This window comes from Lupinus angustifolius, chromosome LG14, assembly GCF_001865875.1.
Source record: "Lupinus angustifolius cultivar Tanjil chromosome LG14, LupAngTanjil_v1.0, whole genome shotgun sequence".
NCBI classification, from domain to species: domain Eukaryota; kingdom Viridiplantae; phylum Streptophyta; class Magnoliopsida; order Fabales; family Fabaceae; genus Lupinus; species Lupinus angustifolius.
The window spans coordinates 7416830-7431612 of record NC_032022.1 but is presented as its reverse complement, the minus strand read 5'-3'; the positions used below and the strand labels follow the sequence as shown (position 1 = coordinate 7431612).

General features: G+C 34.0%; 1 protein-coding gene across 1 annotated transcript; it reads left to right on the top strand.

The window, feature by feature from the left end:
* Nucleotides 5000-14599, top strand: LOC109326623 (kelch domain-containing protein 4). The gene is made up of 20 exons (XM_019559338.1): nucleotides 5000-5257; nucleotides 5347-5433; nucleotides 6331-6399; nucleotides 6484-6616; nucleotides 6711-6757; nucleotides 6893-6979; nucleotides 7628-7689; nucleotides 8803-8845; nucleotides 9008-9088; nucleotides 9238-9354; nucleotides 9660-9765; nucleotides 9991-10054; nucleotides 10241-10283; nucleotides 10403-10597; nucleotides 10683-10844; nucleotides 11326-11460; nucleotides 12640-12783; nucleotides 12993-13079; nucleotides 14148-14216; nucleotides 14336-14599. The coding sequence occupies exons 1-20, from the start codon at nucleotides 5126-5128 to the stop codon at nucleotides 14426-14428; spliced, it is 1956 nt and encodes a 651-aa protein (XP_019414883.1). The 5' UTR covers nucleotides 5000-5125; the 3' UTR covers nucleotides 14429-14599.

Sequence of the window (14783 nt, the reverse complement as noted above, 5' to 3'; positions counted from 1 at the left end):
TGTCTTTGAGGAAGAACCTATCACTAATGGTGAACAAGTTCTTGTGCCTATTACCATTCAAGGAATAAATTCGGTAATAGAAGATAATGTTCAGAATATTGTTCCTGACAATATTTTAGAACAAGACAACAATAAGGTTCTCCCTCAAGTATCTATAGAACAAATTCAACAACCTCAAGAAGTAGAAGTGTCATTAAGGAGATTCATTAGAGAGAGGAGAAGTGCAATTCCTGATGATTATATTGTATTTCTTCAAGAACATGAGGATGACATTGGGTTAACAAAAGATGATCCATTGAACTTTGTCAAGACATGAAAATTTCTAATTCTCAAAAGTGGATTGATGCCATGAAGGATGAGATGAAGTCTATGCATGATAATGGTGTTTGGGATCTTGTTGAATTACCTGAAGGTGTGAAACCTATTGGTTTCAAATGGATATTTAAAACCAAGAGGGATTCGAAGGGTAATATTGACATATATAAAGCTCGTATACTAGCCAAAAGCTTCACTCAGAAAGAAGGCATTAATTATAAATAAACCTTCTCTCCAGTATCTTCGAATGATTCTTTTAAAATGATATTGGCACTAGTGACTCATTTTGATTTAGAGATGCATCATATGGATGTTAAGACTGCGTTTCTTAATGGTGACATTAAGGAAACAATCCATATGGTGCAACTAGAAAACTTTGTGTCAGATGGCTCAAAGTCTATGGTATTCAAATTAAAGAAATCCATCTATGGGCTTAAACAAGCTTCTCGTCAATGGAATCACAAATTTCATCAAGTTACTACCTCGTATGGCTTTGAGGCAAATAAAGTTGAAGATTGTGTATACCATAAGTTCAGTGGGAGTAAATTTATCTTCCTGGTATTATATATTGATGATATACTGCTTGCTAGTAGTAATATGAGACTATTGCATGAGACCAAGAGATTTCTCACGAAGAATTTCGAAATGAAAGATCTTGGGGAAGCTTCTTTTGTATTAGGTATTCGGATACTAAGAGATCGCTCTCAAGGTATCCTAAGGTTATCACAAGAAAGCTATATAGATAAAGTCCTAGATAGATTTGGCATGAAAGACAGTAAACCATGGGATACCCCTATAGCTAAGGGAGACAAGTATAGTCTCGATCAGTGCCCCAACAATGACCTTGAAAGATACGAGATGCAAAAGATTCCTTATGCATCTGCAGTAGGAAGTCTAATGTATGCTCAAGTTTGCACACGTCCTGACATAGCATTTGTTGTGGGAGTTTTGGGCATATATTTGAATAATCCTAGAATGCATCATTAGAAGACAGTCAAACGTGTTATGCGTTACTTGAAGAGAACAAAGGAGTACATGCTCACTTATCGGAGGTCTGAGAATTTAGAAATCATTGGGTACTCTGACTCCGATTTTGCTGGATGTCTAAACAATAGACACTCCACCTTTGGATATGTGTTTGTATTGGCTGGATGTGCTATCTCTTGGAAGTCTGTGAAACAAACGCTTATAGCTCCTTCAACTATGGCTGCGGAGTTCATGGCTTGTTTTGAAACATCAGACCATGACATATGGTTGCGGAATTTTGTCATTGGCTTACGTGTGGTTGATGGTATTGAAAGACCATTGAGGATTTATTGCGACAATTAGTCCACGGTTCTTTACTCCAACAACAATAGGAGTTCTACAAAGTCAAAATTCATTGACATAAAGTTTCTGGTTGTTAAAGAAAGTGTTCAAAATGGACAAGTTTCCATAGAACATATAGGGACAAATTTTATGCTAGCTGATCCACTGACTAAGGGTTTGGTACCTAAAGTCTTTCATGAGCATGTTGCTCATATGGGCGTTGTTCCTTAGGGTACCTTAGTTCAGTAGGATTCTATATGTTTTATGTTTTGCTTTGGATATTATGTATAGTTTTATGCATAATAAAGTTGATGGTTTATTGTTTCATTTTGGAATTGTGCATTGTAACTATTGTGTTGCAATTAAAGACATTTGATTGATCTCACTAAAGAATAAAGAAGGACCAGTTGGAAATAGACATGTTTGAGATCACATTGCATGAAATTTCCATGTCACTCATCCATATTTGATCTATGTCATCGAGTATATTAATATGGTGATCATCGTGGTCGAGTCACACTTAAATGTGATGAAATTTGCGATGGTTCCATAGTTGATATATGAGATGGACCAGATTGTATTAAGGAGAAGTCTAAACGTAAATAGCATACAGATGTGCGCCTAAAGAACCTATGATATAATTGTTTCAGGAAGATATGAAGCCCAAGTGAGAGATTGTTAGAAATTTATAATTTCTAATTAAGGTGAGCATCATATATTTGATACATTGATATCATCTATTTATTTCAGGGGTTGTATTATAAGTGATCTAATTACTAACACCTCTTAGATTTTTAAAAGCTGATAATGGATATGGGCTTAATGGATGGATACCTATCAGGTTAACCCATAAGGGATAATAGGAACCCTATAAGTTAACGCATAAGGAAGGTTATGGTCCCCAACACACCAAATCAAATTCAGTTTTCTCCTCTCCCCATTAGAGTGAAAACACAAGTCTCAAGAGGAATCAATGATTTTGTTGATGAAAGCCATCATACCACAAAACCTCTTTCAGAAATATAGATCCAAGGAGCACATCCAGGAACATGGATTCATGTATGACACTCCGTCCTTTGTTTCATTCATATATGTGTGTTAGAATCGTGAGATTCAAGATCCTAGGATTGATATTTCACCAATCATAAGGAATTCCCAACAGTTTTACCTCCACTCACCTGACATCTTCTTAGACCTCATGATCTCATTAAAAAAATTGTAAGCCATCTAATTCCTTGCTCTCCTAAAACTTACAAACCTCAATAAGTATATTATCTGGTCCAATTGATTTAGTATTCTCCATTCTTTTCATAACTTCTTTTACATCCAACTCCTAATTTCTATGATAAAAAGTATAATTTTGATCCTCATATTTCATGTTTAGTCTATTATAAGGAAATGAATCAAGACTCTCATTGAAAAGCTTGTGAAAGTAGTTCTTCCATCTTTCTTTCACATTTTTGCCCCCCACCAAGACTTTTCAATCTTGCATTTCACCTAGTCTAAGTCTTTTGTCTTTATTTCCCTACCCTTTGCAAGTCTGTCGACATTTCTTTCCACTCCCTTGGTACCTAGAAATTTGTATAATCCATTATACGTTCTATCTTTAGCTTCACTTACCACTTCATTGCTCTATTTCTTAGTTACTTTATATTTTTTCCAACTTTCATATTTTTTTTGCAAGAAGACCATGATTTATAACATTCCTTTTTCACCTTAATTTTATCTTTGACATTTTTGTCCCACCATCATGATCATTTTCCCTTTGGTCCAAAGCCTCTAGGCTCACCCAATATCTCATTTTCTATATTCTTAATTCCTTTGGTCATTTCCCCCCACATATCATTAGCACTTCCTTGTGCCTCCTAAAATCCTTCTTCTAAAACTCTTTGATTGAAGCTCATATATTCATTTCCCTTCAATTTTCACATTTTAATCCTCGAGACCCTATGTTGTCCTTTTCTTTCCACTATATGCTTAACTCTTACATCCATAACCAAAACTCTATGTTTGTTCGTCAAGCTCTCTCCAAGTATGACTTTGCACTTAAAGCAAACATTTCTATCTGATATGTGATAAGGTGTACCTTCCGCTTCTTAAAACACGAATTGACTATTGGAAAATAAAAATCTGAAGATAAGTCTATAATAGTATCACCTTTCATATTTAATTCTCTTATTTATATTCACCATCAACATCTTCAAATTCACTAGTCTCCCTCCCTACATGTCGATTTAGATTGCCTTAAAGGAAAAAAAAATTCTTAAAGGTATTGTCTAGATCGCACCTTCTAAGTCTTCCTAAAGGTATTGTCTACTTCTGGGTAATGACCTAACCTTAACATTAATAAATTGTTGATCCATATCATAAAGATTTGACAAAATTTTATGTTGGTTGTTGAGTGCCTAACACAACCTTCACCTACGCAGGCTTAGAACCAACTATATATAACATTAAACATACATATACAAGTTTAACTTTTTTTACCACACTCAAACAAAAGATATTAGCTTTATATCATTTTAATTAGGTATTGAAATATAAATAAATTAAAATTTCTAATATTTTTTTAATATAACAAAGAATATTCTCATCATCTTATAGGTAATGAACTATTCCATTTCAGGATATCTCACTAAGCAGTGTTATTAAACTCAGACTGGTCAATGACTCAGTCAGGATACTGGGCCAATGAGTCACTGGTCTAACCAATGGGTCAATGGTTGAACTAGTTAACTCAGTTTACATTAAAATTCTAAAAATTAATGATACTATATGACAATATTTAACAGTTGTATACTCAAAATTTAAAAACATTAGTATACCTAATTAAATAACCAACCGAGAAAATTTTAATACTATAAAATGACACAAGCAAGTTGAAAACGTCATCTAATAACATATAAACTACGCTTTAACTACAACAAAAACGTACAATAAATTTAAAATTTAACTAAACAACAAATATTTGGTTATAACATAAGATAACAAATGACAAACATAATTACATATAAATTAAAAGTATTGTTCTTTCAGCTAAAAATGACATCGATTTGGTTGTTTTTTAATTTGGTTGACTCGGCCGGTCCAACCGGGTCGACCATCCGAGTCATCAGTTTTAGGCTTAAACTAATTGAGTCAACCTAATTTTATTACAAAATTGGTTAGATGAGAGGCTCGAACTGGTTAGATGAATGGTTCACGGTTAAACCGGTTGGACCGACCGGTTTGAACTGAGTTTTATAATACTACCACTAAGTGTTGTACATAAAAATCAAACATTTTACCTAGTATGATATGTACCTAGTGATACTTTACTTCACTAAACTTAATAAAAATTTCATTTCAAAACCCATATTTCACCTTCCTTCATAATTGAGGTTTATTGGGCTAAACACTGATAGTAAGAAGATGGGCTATAAAACGACGACGCAGAGCTCAAAGTTTCATATTTATATGCCGCCGCCGAGTGGTTTTGGAATTGGAAGTTCTGAAAGTGAAGATGGGAAAGAAAACGAAGAAAGCGGGTAAAGGGAAAGAAAAGACAGAAAAAAAAACTGCAAAAGCTGAGGAAAAAAAGGCTCGTAGGGATTCTAAGAAGCTTTCTCCTGAGGACGATATCGATGCCATTTTGGTCCCTATCTCATTTTTCTCTCACTTCATCATTTCATTATTATCATTTTCTTCTTGTTCTTATAATTTTACTTTGTCTACTTTTAACAGTTGAGTATACAAAAGGAGGAAGCTAAAAAGAAGGATGTTCATGTTGAAGACAATGTTCCTGCCCCTTCTCCTCGCTCCAATTGTACTGTAAGTAATTCTGTTAACTCCTTTTTTCATTTTTATTTATTTATTTATTTATTTATTACGGACTAGCTCGTAGCTCGTAAAAAGAGGCTGCTCCGCGGATGAGGGTTACTTAGGGTTCATTTGCGAGTTAAGTTTTATAGGGGAAGGAAGGGAAAGGAAATGTTTTAGTCAAGGCCTTGAAATACACCTGTGAGATGATTCTGAAATTTCCCCTTTCCATTCCTTCCTCTCTAACACTCTACTCGCTCATCATTAGTGGGGTTAGATGCAACCTTATCCTCGGAAGTCAAGCAAATAGAGTGTTAGAAAAGTAGCACTAAAGGCGCAAGTATTTGATTGAGGAACATTTGTAGGAGCTTATTTCAAACTGGCTTGGTGAATTGATGCTTAATTAAGTTGTTTACTCGAATACTCATTGTTGTGCTATTCAAAGACAATAGGAGAATATGCTCAGTATAGTCAAGATGACAGTGTTAATTGGATTAGTGAATGCATTAGACGAGATAGAGATTAAGAATGGGTGCATTTGAGAGAAAGTTGAGGTAACACGTATTTTAGATAAGTGGTAGAATTCCATGTTAAGTGGTTTGAGTGTGTGTTGAGAAGACATGTAGAGCCCCATTAAGGATTAAGGAGAGCAGATCATATAGAGGGTTGCCCAATTGTCATAGGTAGAGGGAGATAGTAGATATAGAGGAAACCATTAATAAGGATTTAGATTTAAATGGTTTGTCAGTGGATACGATTTATCATAGGATATTATGACATCTTTTGATCCATGTAGTTGACTTCACCTAGTATGAAAAGGTTTGGTTGTTGTTGTTGCTTCGAAGTATCTCATATTATTCTGTTGCCTATTGTTACATGATGCCTGTTATATTATGCTTGATTGTGCAGCTCACTGTCAATCCCTTGAAAGAAACGGAGTTGATTCTTTATGGTGGTGAATTCTACAATGGCAACAAGGTTAAATTCAAACCATAGTAGATCAGTTATATGTTAAATTCAAGATTTCTGAATCCATCTGTACTGCTATTTGAATTTGCACAGACTTTTGTCTATGGCGACCTTTACCGGTATGATGTAGAGAAGCTGGAATGGAAATTAGTTTCAAGTCCTAATAGCCCCCCTCCTCGCAGTGCTCATCAGGCAGTTGCTTGGAAGAATTATATTTATATTTTTGGTAATTCGCTAGACTTTGGCTCAATATGTGGTTGCTCATGCTCGTGGACTAAAAAAATGTATTTGCTATTTATTTATTTTTATTTGTGATTTAGGTGGTGAATTTACATCTCCAAACCAAGAGCGGTTCCATCACTACAAGGTTTAACCTGAGGCACCTTACTTCTATTACGTAAAGAAAATATGGCTTGCTGTAGTAGATTTTGTCTATTTTAGGGAGGGACTAAAAGTTTCTGCTCTGTATTTAGATTTTTCTTTTTGATTTTGATCTATGTAGGATTTTTGGATGTTGGACCTGAAAACAAATCAGTGGGAACAACTTAACTTAAAAGGATGCCCAACTCCACGCTCAGGACATCGAATGGTATGTTCAAGTTTATATGTATGCCCTCATCAATTTACTAGTAATAATGTCTGATTACTAAATCTTAAATGAAAAGGTTCTTTTAACTCAAATAACATCCCACTACTATTCTGATTACATAAAAAGTTCCTTAGTTGAATTATTACCTGCTTGTATCTTGTACTCTATATCACATCAGATATTCAAATGACAATAGTTCTGTTACCTTCCAAATAATAGGCTCTTCTGTTTTAGTTATTTCTTCTTTTAATATGCAACACAAATGTGAAACTGGAATTATAGTTTGAGGAAAAAACACATTCATACTTTGTTAGAAACATTGAAGTTAAATGGTATGCATCTGCATGATTTATAGTTTGATTTGGTTCATTTGAACTAGACATTCCAATTTTGAGAAAGTGTTACAGCCACATGCATGATTTTTTGGGTGGAGAATGTCTTATCCTTCTATCTTATAGTCGTCTTCCTTAATGAATTTATTTTTCTATAGAAAAGATATCAGTTATTAATCATTTTTTTCGAGTTCATCTCTGCGAAGTGTTTTTAACCTGCTGTCACATGAAACCCATATATAATGCAGTCCTTTTTCCTTCATCACATGTATTTGATGGTAGTGCTTTGTCTTCAAAATATATGGTTCTTTTCCAGGTACTATACAAGCACAAGATTATTCTTTTTGGTGGCTTCTACGACACTCTTAGAGAAGTGAGGTTGTTGATGCTCCTTAACTTTTTTGAAACTTTTGTATTGGGTCCATAGTTTTGTAACTTATGCATGAAATTTCTTTTTATTATTAACTTTTTTCCCTCCATGTGATAAACTGCTTGCAATAGCTTATAGATAAACGTTTTTTTTTTAGAAGTGAGTTCTAATCTATATTACCCTGATTAAACTTAGACCCATGTAAGTGTACTAGCAATTGCATTCAGGAAGAAGCAAGATTGAGCTTCAAATAAACTTAAATTATAGGATTTCTTTGAATATTTTCTTTGCTAGTAAGTAAATAGATGAATATAAGATGGTAACAGCGGTTTATTTGTTACATAAATTTGGTTTAATGGGAAGGAAATTATTTTTTCTGTTGCCATTGTTTGTTCTGTATGTGTCTGGATGCAGAAGTTGAGATAAGAAGACTGACGTGGAATTTTCTTTCGTTTCCATCCTTTATGTTTATGGCTTCTAAACTTTTTGGAAGTTTTGATTTCTTTGCTTATTATGATTTCAATTTTTTTGCCTTGAGTACATTAACATACTTTTGTTTTAGTGGTCAAATACTAGAAAAAGTACTCTTCTATGGCCTGTATGTGAGTTGCACCATGCACACTATCATTGAGTAATCAAGAAGGCACTTATGTTATCTCTTGAGATCATATGTGTAATCTCCTTGAAATTTGTCCACTAGTTAAATTTTAAGCCATTTTGAGAAAATGAAATGAAATTGATGTGTTGTGGTTTAATTACTACTTACTGAAGGAGACTGAATCAGTACTCAGAAACCTTTTATTGTATCATAGTGATGTTATGAAATTCCATTTCTACCTCTCCAATTATTGAACCTATTTATATTAGACTTAAATGAAGTTCTTTAAAATATGGGTTTTGTTATCCTCAGCCCTTAGGGCCGAGTTTCAGCAACCCAAAAGTGGAAATACTACATTGGAAAGTGATACATTGAATAAGTGAAAGGTGATACACTTAGTTTTCCAACATAACACATTCTTTTATGGCTTCTTAAACTCAGCCTCAAAGGCTGAGGATAACAAACCCTTAAAATGTTTTCCAACGAAGAATCATTGGTTAAGACCTCTTAATTGATTATGCAGGTACTATAATGATCTATATGTATTTGACCTCGACCAATTTAAGGTAAATCCATTTAAATACCTGTGTTATACTGTTATTTACTAATACGCTATCTGCTACTCCATGTTCGCTACACAAAATTGTGAGGCTGGATAATACAATAATGTTGGTACTTGATATTGTATTCATGAATTTTACTAATGTCAATCTGATTTTGTGCTGTAGTGGCAAGAAATAAAGCCTAAGCCGGGAGCAATGTGGCCAACTGGTCGTAGTGGTTTTCAATTATTTGTTTACCAAGATGAGGTGAGTAAATAAGCTGACTTTTATTTCAATTCTCCTGGATGCATGCTTGTGTTTATTAATATATTCAACTTCCCCCTATTTGCAATTAATTAGGGTGGTTTTTGAAGCCCAGAAGCTATCTTCTTTACAGAGTTCCTTATGCATTGCAGATATTTTTGTATGGTGGCTATTCAAAGGAAGTTTCATCTGATAAGAGCACCTCTGAAAAAGGAATAGTCCATGCAGACATGTGGTCCCTTGATCCCAAGACTTGGGAATGGAACAAGGTAGAAGTTTGGAGGTTAACATTAAGTGAATTTGTAGTATCCTGACTATCCTCATCTTATGCAATTTTCGGCTTCCTTGTCGCTTAGAATTTTACCCGAACTATATGGAACTAAAATGAGTCTGGCTAGTGTTCAATTGCAGCACATACTTCTCTGTTTAAATTTCACTTCTATTAACATTTTTCTCCTACATTTACTTCTCCTCCCTTTCTCCTTGCACACAAACCCCAGACACCCAGAAAAATAATGTACTCTTTATCTCTTATCTTAAAAGATTTTTTCTTCATTTTCTCCGTTCTTGATAGGTTAAGAAAAGTGGAATGCCTCCTGGCCCTCGTGCTGGATTTTCCATGTGTGTTCATAAGAGGAGGGCTCTGCTATTTGGTGGTGTTGTGGATATGGAAGTTGAAGGTTATCTTTTGTTTTTCATGATTATTATTTTAACACTTGTGGCACTACGGATATATTTTTATAATGGGACTCACTACATGAGATTATATTATCATCCAATGTGGCCTCAAAATGTTTCCAAATAATTAATAACATCTGACAATCAGCTTAAAATCTTTTTGGGGGTGTGATTCTATGTTATGCTTGCTTTAAGGTTAGTTTTCTTATTGCACTAAAATTATGCAGGTGATGTAATGATGAGCTTGTTTTTGAATGAACTTTATGGCTTTCAGTTGGATAACAACCGCTGGTGAGCCCTACATTTGATTAATGCTTAATACACGATTATGTGTTTTTCTAACGTTATCTTTCCATGTGAACTTAATACTTGCATTTGCATTTGATGTAAGTCAATTGTACTTTTGCATTTTACTCTGCCATCGATAGTTTTCTGCATATCCTGATTACCTTATTAATGATATTGTTTTGGTAATAGGTATCCTCTGGAGTTAAGAAAGGAGAAGTCGACGAAAGATAAGGTAGATTTGATACATTATACTTATGATCTCATGAAAATTATTCCACATTTTAGAATATATTCTTTAGAATGTTTTGTATGTGAATATGATATTGTTTCTTAATGAAATTGGATTTGCAGGTAAAAAAGAATGAACAGAAATGTACACCGAGGGAAGAAACTGAGGATCCAGAGTATGAAGAAAGCAACATAGATGATATATCCCATAATATTGCATCAAACATGACTATTGTTGATAGTGAAACACTTATCAAAAGTGAAGGAAAGCCTACGGAATCCGGTGCTAAATCAGACACTCAAAGTTCTTCGCCCGAGGTTATCATTTTTTACCAACAAGCTAATGACACTGCCTTTATTTTGCCCAGTTAATGATCAACGATTTTTCTCCAAACTTTTATAGGTAGTGAAGCCTTGTGGACGTATTAATTCTTGCGTGGCAGTTGGGAAAGATACATTATACATATATGGTGGCATGATGGAGATTAAAGATCAAGAAATCACTCTTGATGACTTGTATTCTTTGAACCTTAGCAAACTTGATGAATGGAAGTGCATTATACCGGTTTGTTACCTTTCCTTAGATACTCTTTTACCAATAAACTCTTACACACAATACTGTAAATTCAGAATAATAATATGATCCTTTCGTTTTATAAGGAAAACATTATCATTGTTGGAAATGTTACCAAAACTGGCCATATTTTTCTCTTATTCTAATTGTACTGTTTATAGGATCTCTCTCTCTCTTATTCTATTTTTCTCTCATTTAGATTATCTTGAAACTAAATTTAACTGCTGAAGGTATAGAGACATTTTTCTCTCATGATTGAGGGGTTATATGTTAACTGTTTAATTACAAATTATAATGTGAATTATGCAAAACTAGTTCTCTGAATATGAACAGTGCTGATGCCATTAAAGTGTTAATACTGTCTCGTTAATCAAGCATTTAAGCTTATTCAATAGAGAACATCTAGTTTCCTATTTAATTATTCATTTATGCTTTGTTTGCTATAGCCTGACTTGGCTTTTCTTGAATCCAGGCATCAGAATCTGAATGGGTGGAAGCCTCAGAGGACGATGAGGATGATGAGGATGAAGAAGATGATAGTGAAGATGAATCTGAAGGTGATGGCACAAGTGATGAGAATGAAGAAGACGATGAAGAGGGCGAAGAGGTGACCTTTTTTACTTTGTAATTCAGAAAAGGGAAAAAATGTTTAGTGAATTACTTCACAGACTGAAAACCTGGATAACACTCTTATTTCATTTTTGGGAAAATGAACGCTATAACACTCTTATAATTAACTCCACAATACTGCTAGGCCTAACAGATTTGTTAACTGAGTCATTACCTCATACATGCTGTGGTCAATTGCCACTCCCTTATTTATCCTTGTGTATCGAATTAAGGAAAGGGAGTTTCTATGGTACCCAAATGGGTATAGTTCCCTGGGTGAGTTGTCAAATATTATCGAATGTTGATTTCATAATAAATATTTAAATATCCATTAAACATAACCAGCACCCAATGTAATGCTTGATGGGTACCATACTAGGAACAAGTAACTGAGTAATGCCCTAAGAAAAGAAGAAAACTATCATTTGGTGCAGTTGAATTATGGTTCAAATAGTAAGACACCAAATTAAATCTTCAAATATACTTAACCAAATGAAGTGCTCTTCTTTTCCCAATATATTAGGCTAAACAAGCGTAAGAATGACATATGAAGATACAACATCCATGATATAGAATCTCTTGAGTCTTGACAATGAGTATGTTAGTCTGATAGCATTTTTTACAACGGAAAGAGAATTTTGTGTGGGTTTTATAAAAGAGATGTCTTTGTAGTAAATGTAAAATACAAGGCACCAATCATTCAAACTGAGAAAGGGGAAGAAAAACAACAGAAATATATTATCTATTGGAATTATGCCACTTACCTTAATTCCATTATTTCAATTCATCTATACTTTTAGTATTTTTAAGCATTCAGTCTTTTTGCATTATGTTTACCACTGGAAAGATGCGTAATGGGAATGCAAAAGGGGTTCTTAAGATACTCTCTTTTCCTACGTAGCACCACATGCTTAAAAATTCAAATAATATATTTTTATTGAGAAAAAATTGCCTTTTGAAGTATGTACTTTAACATGATATTTATCTTGCCTGAAATTTCAATTCACGATAGACATTATGCATTTCTATGTATTTTTTTCTCAAATTTGCTATTGCTGTACCACATGCATAATGTTCAATCGTATGTATGATCAACTCTTCATGAGCATGCTGTTTGTTTTTTCCAAAGCAAGAGACTTCCTACATTGTTGATTTTGATTTACTTTTTGGTTGGAAGGCTCCGAATGCGTCAGTTCAGGTGGGAGAAGCTGTTTCTTTAATTAAGGGAGGGGGAAAGAATCTCCGGAGGAAAGACAGAAGGTTACGGATAGAGCAGATCAGAGCTAGCCTTGGCTTATCAGATTCACAGAGGACTCCATTGGTAATTTATTAAGACACTTTAGACCATTGATTATATATTGAAGATAGTGGATACATCATACATGGATTTTAAATCTTATTTTGCATGTGAGCTCTACTACCTTTGTTAGTTGTGTCTGGTTGCCTTTTAACCTACAAAATCATTTCTGGGCTTCAGTTAGTATTTTTCTCCATCTCACAGCGTTAATTGATTTCTTGTTGCATGTAAAGCCAGGAGAATCATTGAGGGATTTCTATAAACGTACGAATATGTATTGGCAAATGGCAGCTCATGAACATACTCAACACACTGGAAAAGTAGGTTCTCTCGTTCTTTCATTATTTTATTATGTTCTTAGGTTTCCTTGTATGGGTTGATCCTCGGTAGTTTGATTAGTTCTCCCCTTTCTATATTTACTTTTTGAAAATTATCCTTTGTCTAGATATCAGTAGTTCTTGTAAATCTTGTTATGTTTTCAGGAGGAACTGATAAAAACTTCAGTTGCTCTTTCTTTTTTCTTCAGCTCAAATTGGCCTAGTCTTGTTCTTTGCATTGTTCAAAACTTGCAAAATGTTGGTTTGATCTGCCTACAAATATTATTCGTTTTGATTTTTAACATCATATTTTTTATTTTCTATATGTGTGTACTTTTGTTGACCTGATTTGCTCAAATTAGTTGAATTTTCATACCACCATGACATTTGCCTTTAAAGTTGCTCCTGGGTTTGTTTTCAACTAAGATCAAGTATACACTACCTCTTAGATGGGGTTGAAGTATCAAAAATGTCTTTTTGTATGAACAATATTTTGGAGCTTGGGATTTTCCTAGGAATTTCCAGGCTATTGATTGTAGAACAAGATTCACGTGATAATTTTGATATTACCACTAATACTTATATGCCAAGTTATCTTCTGTCTAGTGAGAATTAACACAAACAACTCAGAAAGAGGAAAAACAAACACTGTTAGGCCTAAGGGTGTGATTTGTTTGAGGGGTTGTTGAATTGGGAGGGGAGTGAAAATCCTGTGGAAAGTAAAGGGTGAAAAGTCACTTTCATTCTATAGGAGTGGCCAAAATTAGTGGGGTGGAATGAAAATTAGTATTACTTTGAAATGTCTCATTTTTTGTTGTACCAAGAAAGTCCGAAGTAGTTTTTGTTTTAGATTTTTGCATTTTCTCCCTTTTTTACCTTCTCAAGCAAGAACTACCTAAAACTTCGCCATATTGAAAAAAAAACATAAAATTGAATAGAATTATTATCATCTAGATCTATTTGAAGTTCCTTGCCCACCCTTTTTTCTTTCCATACATTTGGAAGAAACATTCACTTAGAGTTACTAACTAATAACTGTTTCATGTCTGGCAAAATTCCGCTGGGTCACAGGAACTCCGCAAGGATGGTTTTGATCTTGCTGAATCTCGGTACAGGGAACTAAAACCTATTCTCGACGAGGTAATATTTTGTTGTGCGATCATTTGGAAGGCCGTCTTTTAAATTAACACCTAAAAGCCATTTTGCACCATCACTATCATCTTTTTACTTATTTGCATTCTCCTCTTTGGACAATGCAGCTGGCTCTATTAGAAGCTGAGCAGAAAGCTGAAGAGGCTGAAGGTCCTGAAACTAGTGCAAAGAAAAGAGGCAAGAAGAAAACTAGAAATTGATGATTTGTTAAGTACTAGGCTTGGGTTCATGAAGAATGTGATTTACAATTTTGATTTAGTTTAATGTTATGTTTTGCTTTAGTTGTGCTAAGAATTTTATGCACATACTCATCTATGATGGGCATGTTACATGTATTCATATATGTATACACACAAACATTCGTAACTTCACTGCATGAATTTCCTCCTTGTGATGTATACTTTATCAATGTCTGTGTGCTTAAAAATCCGTGACAAATTCATTAAGGTTGTTCTTGTATATAGAATACATGTCCACTTTTGAAATTTGTATATTAATTGTTGAAAATAATGTTTTAACATTATACAGGTTATCATACGGATCAATGTACTGGGT

What these genes read in the sequence shown, in the direction of transcription:
- LOC109326623 (XM_019559338.1), top strand. Translation starts at nt 5,126, where the DNA reads ATGGGAAAGAAAACGAAGAAAGCGGGTAAAGGGAAAGAAAAGACAGAA. An exon ending in ACGATGAAGAGGGCGAAGAG is followed by an intron (nt 11,461 to 12,639) that starts GTGACCTTTTTT and finishes TTTGGTTGGAAG; the next exon opens with GCTCCGAATGCGTCAGTTCA. An exon ending in ATTCACAGAGGACTCCATTG is followed by an intron (nt 12,784 to 12,992) that starts GTAATTTATTAA and finishes TTGCATGTAAAG; the next exon opens with CCAGGAGAATCATTGAGGGA.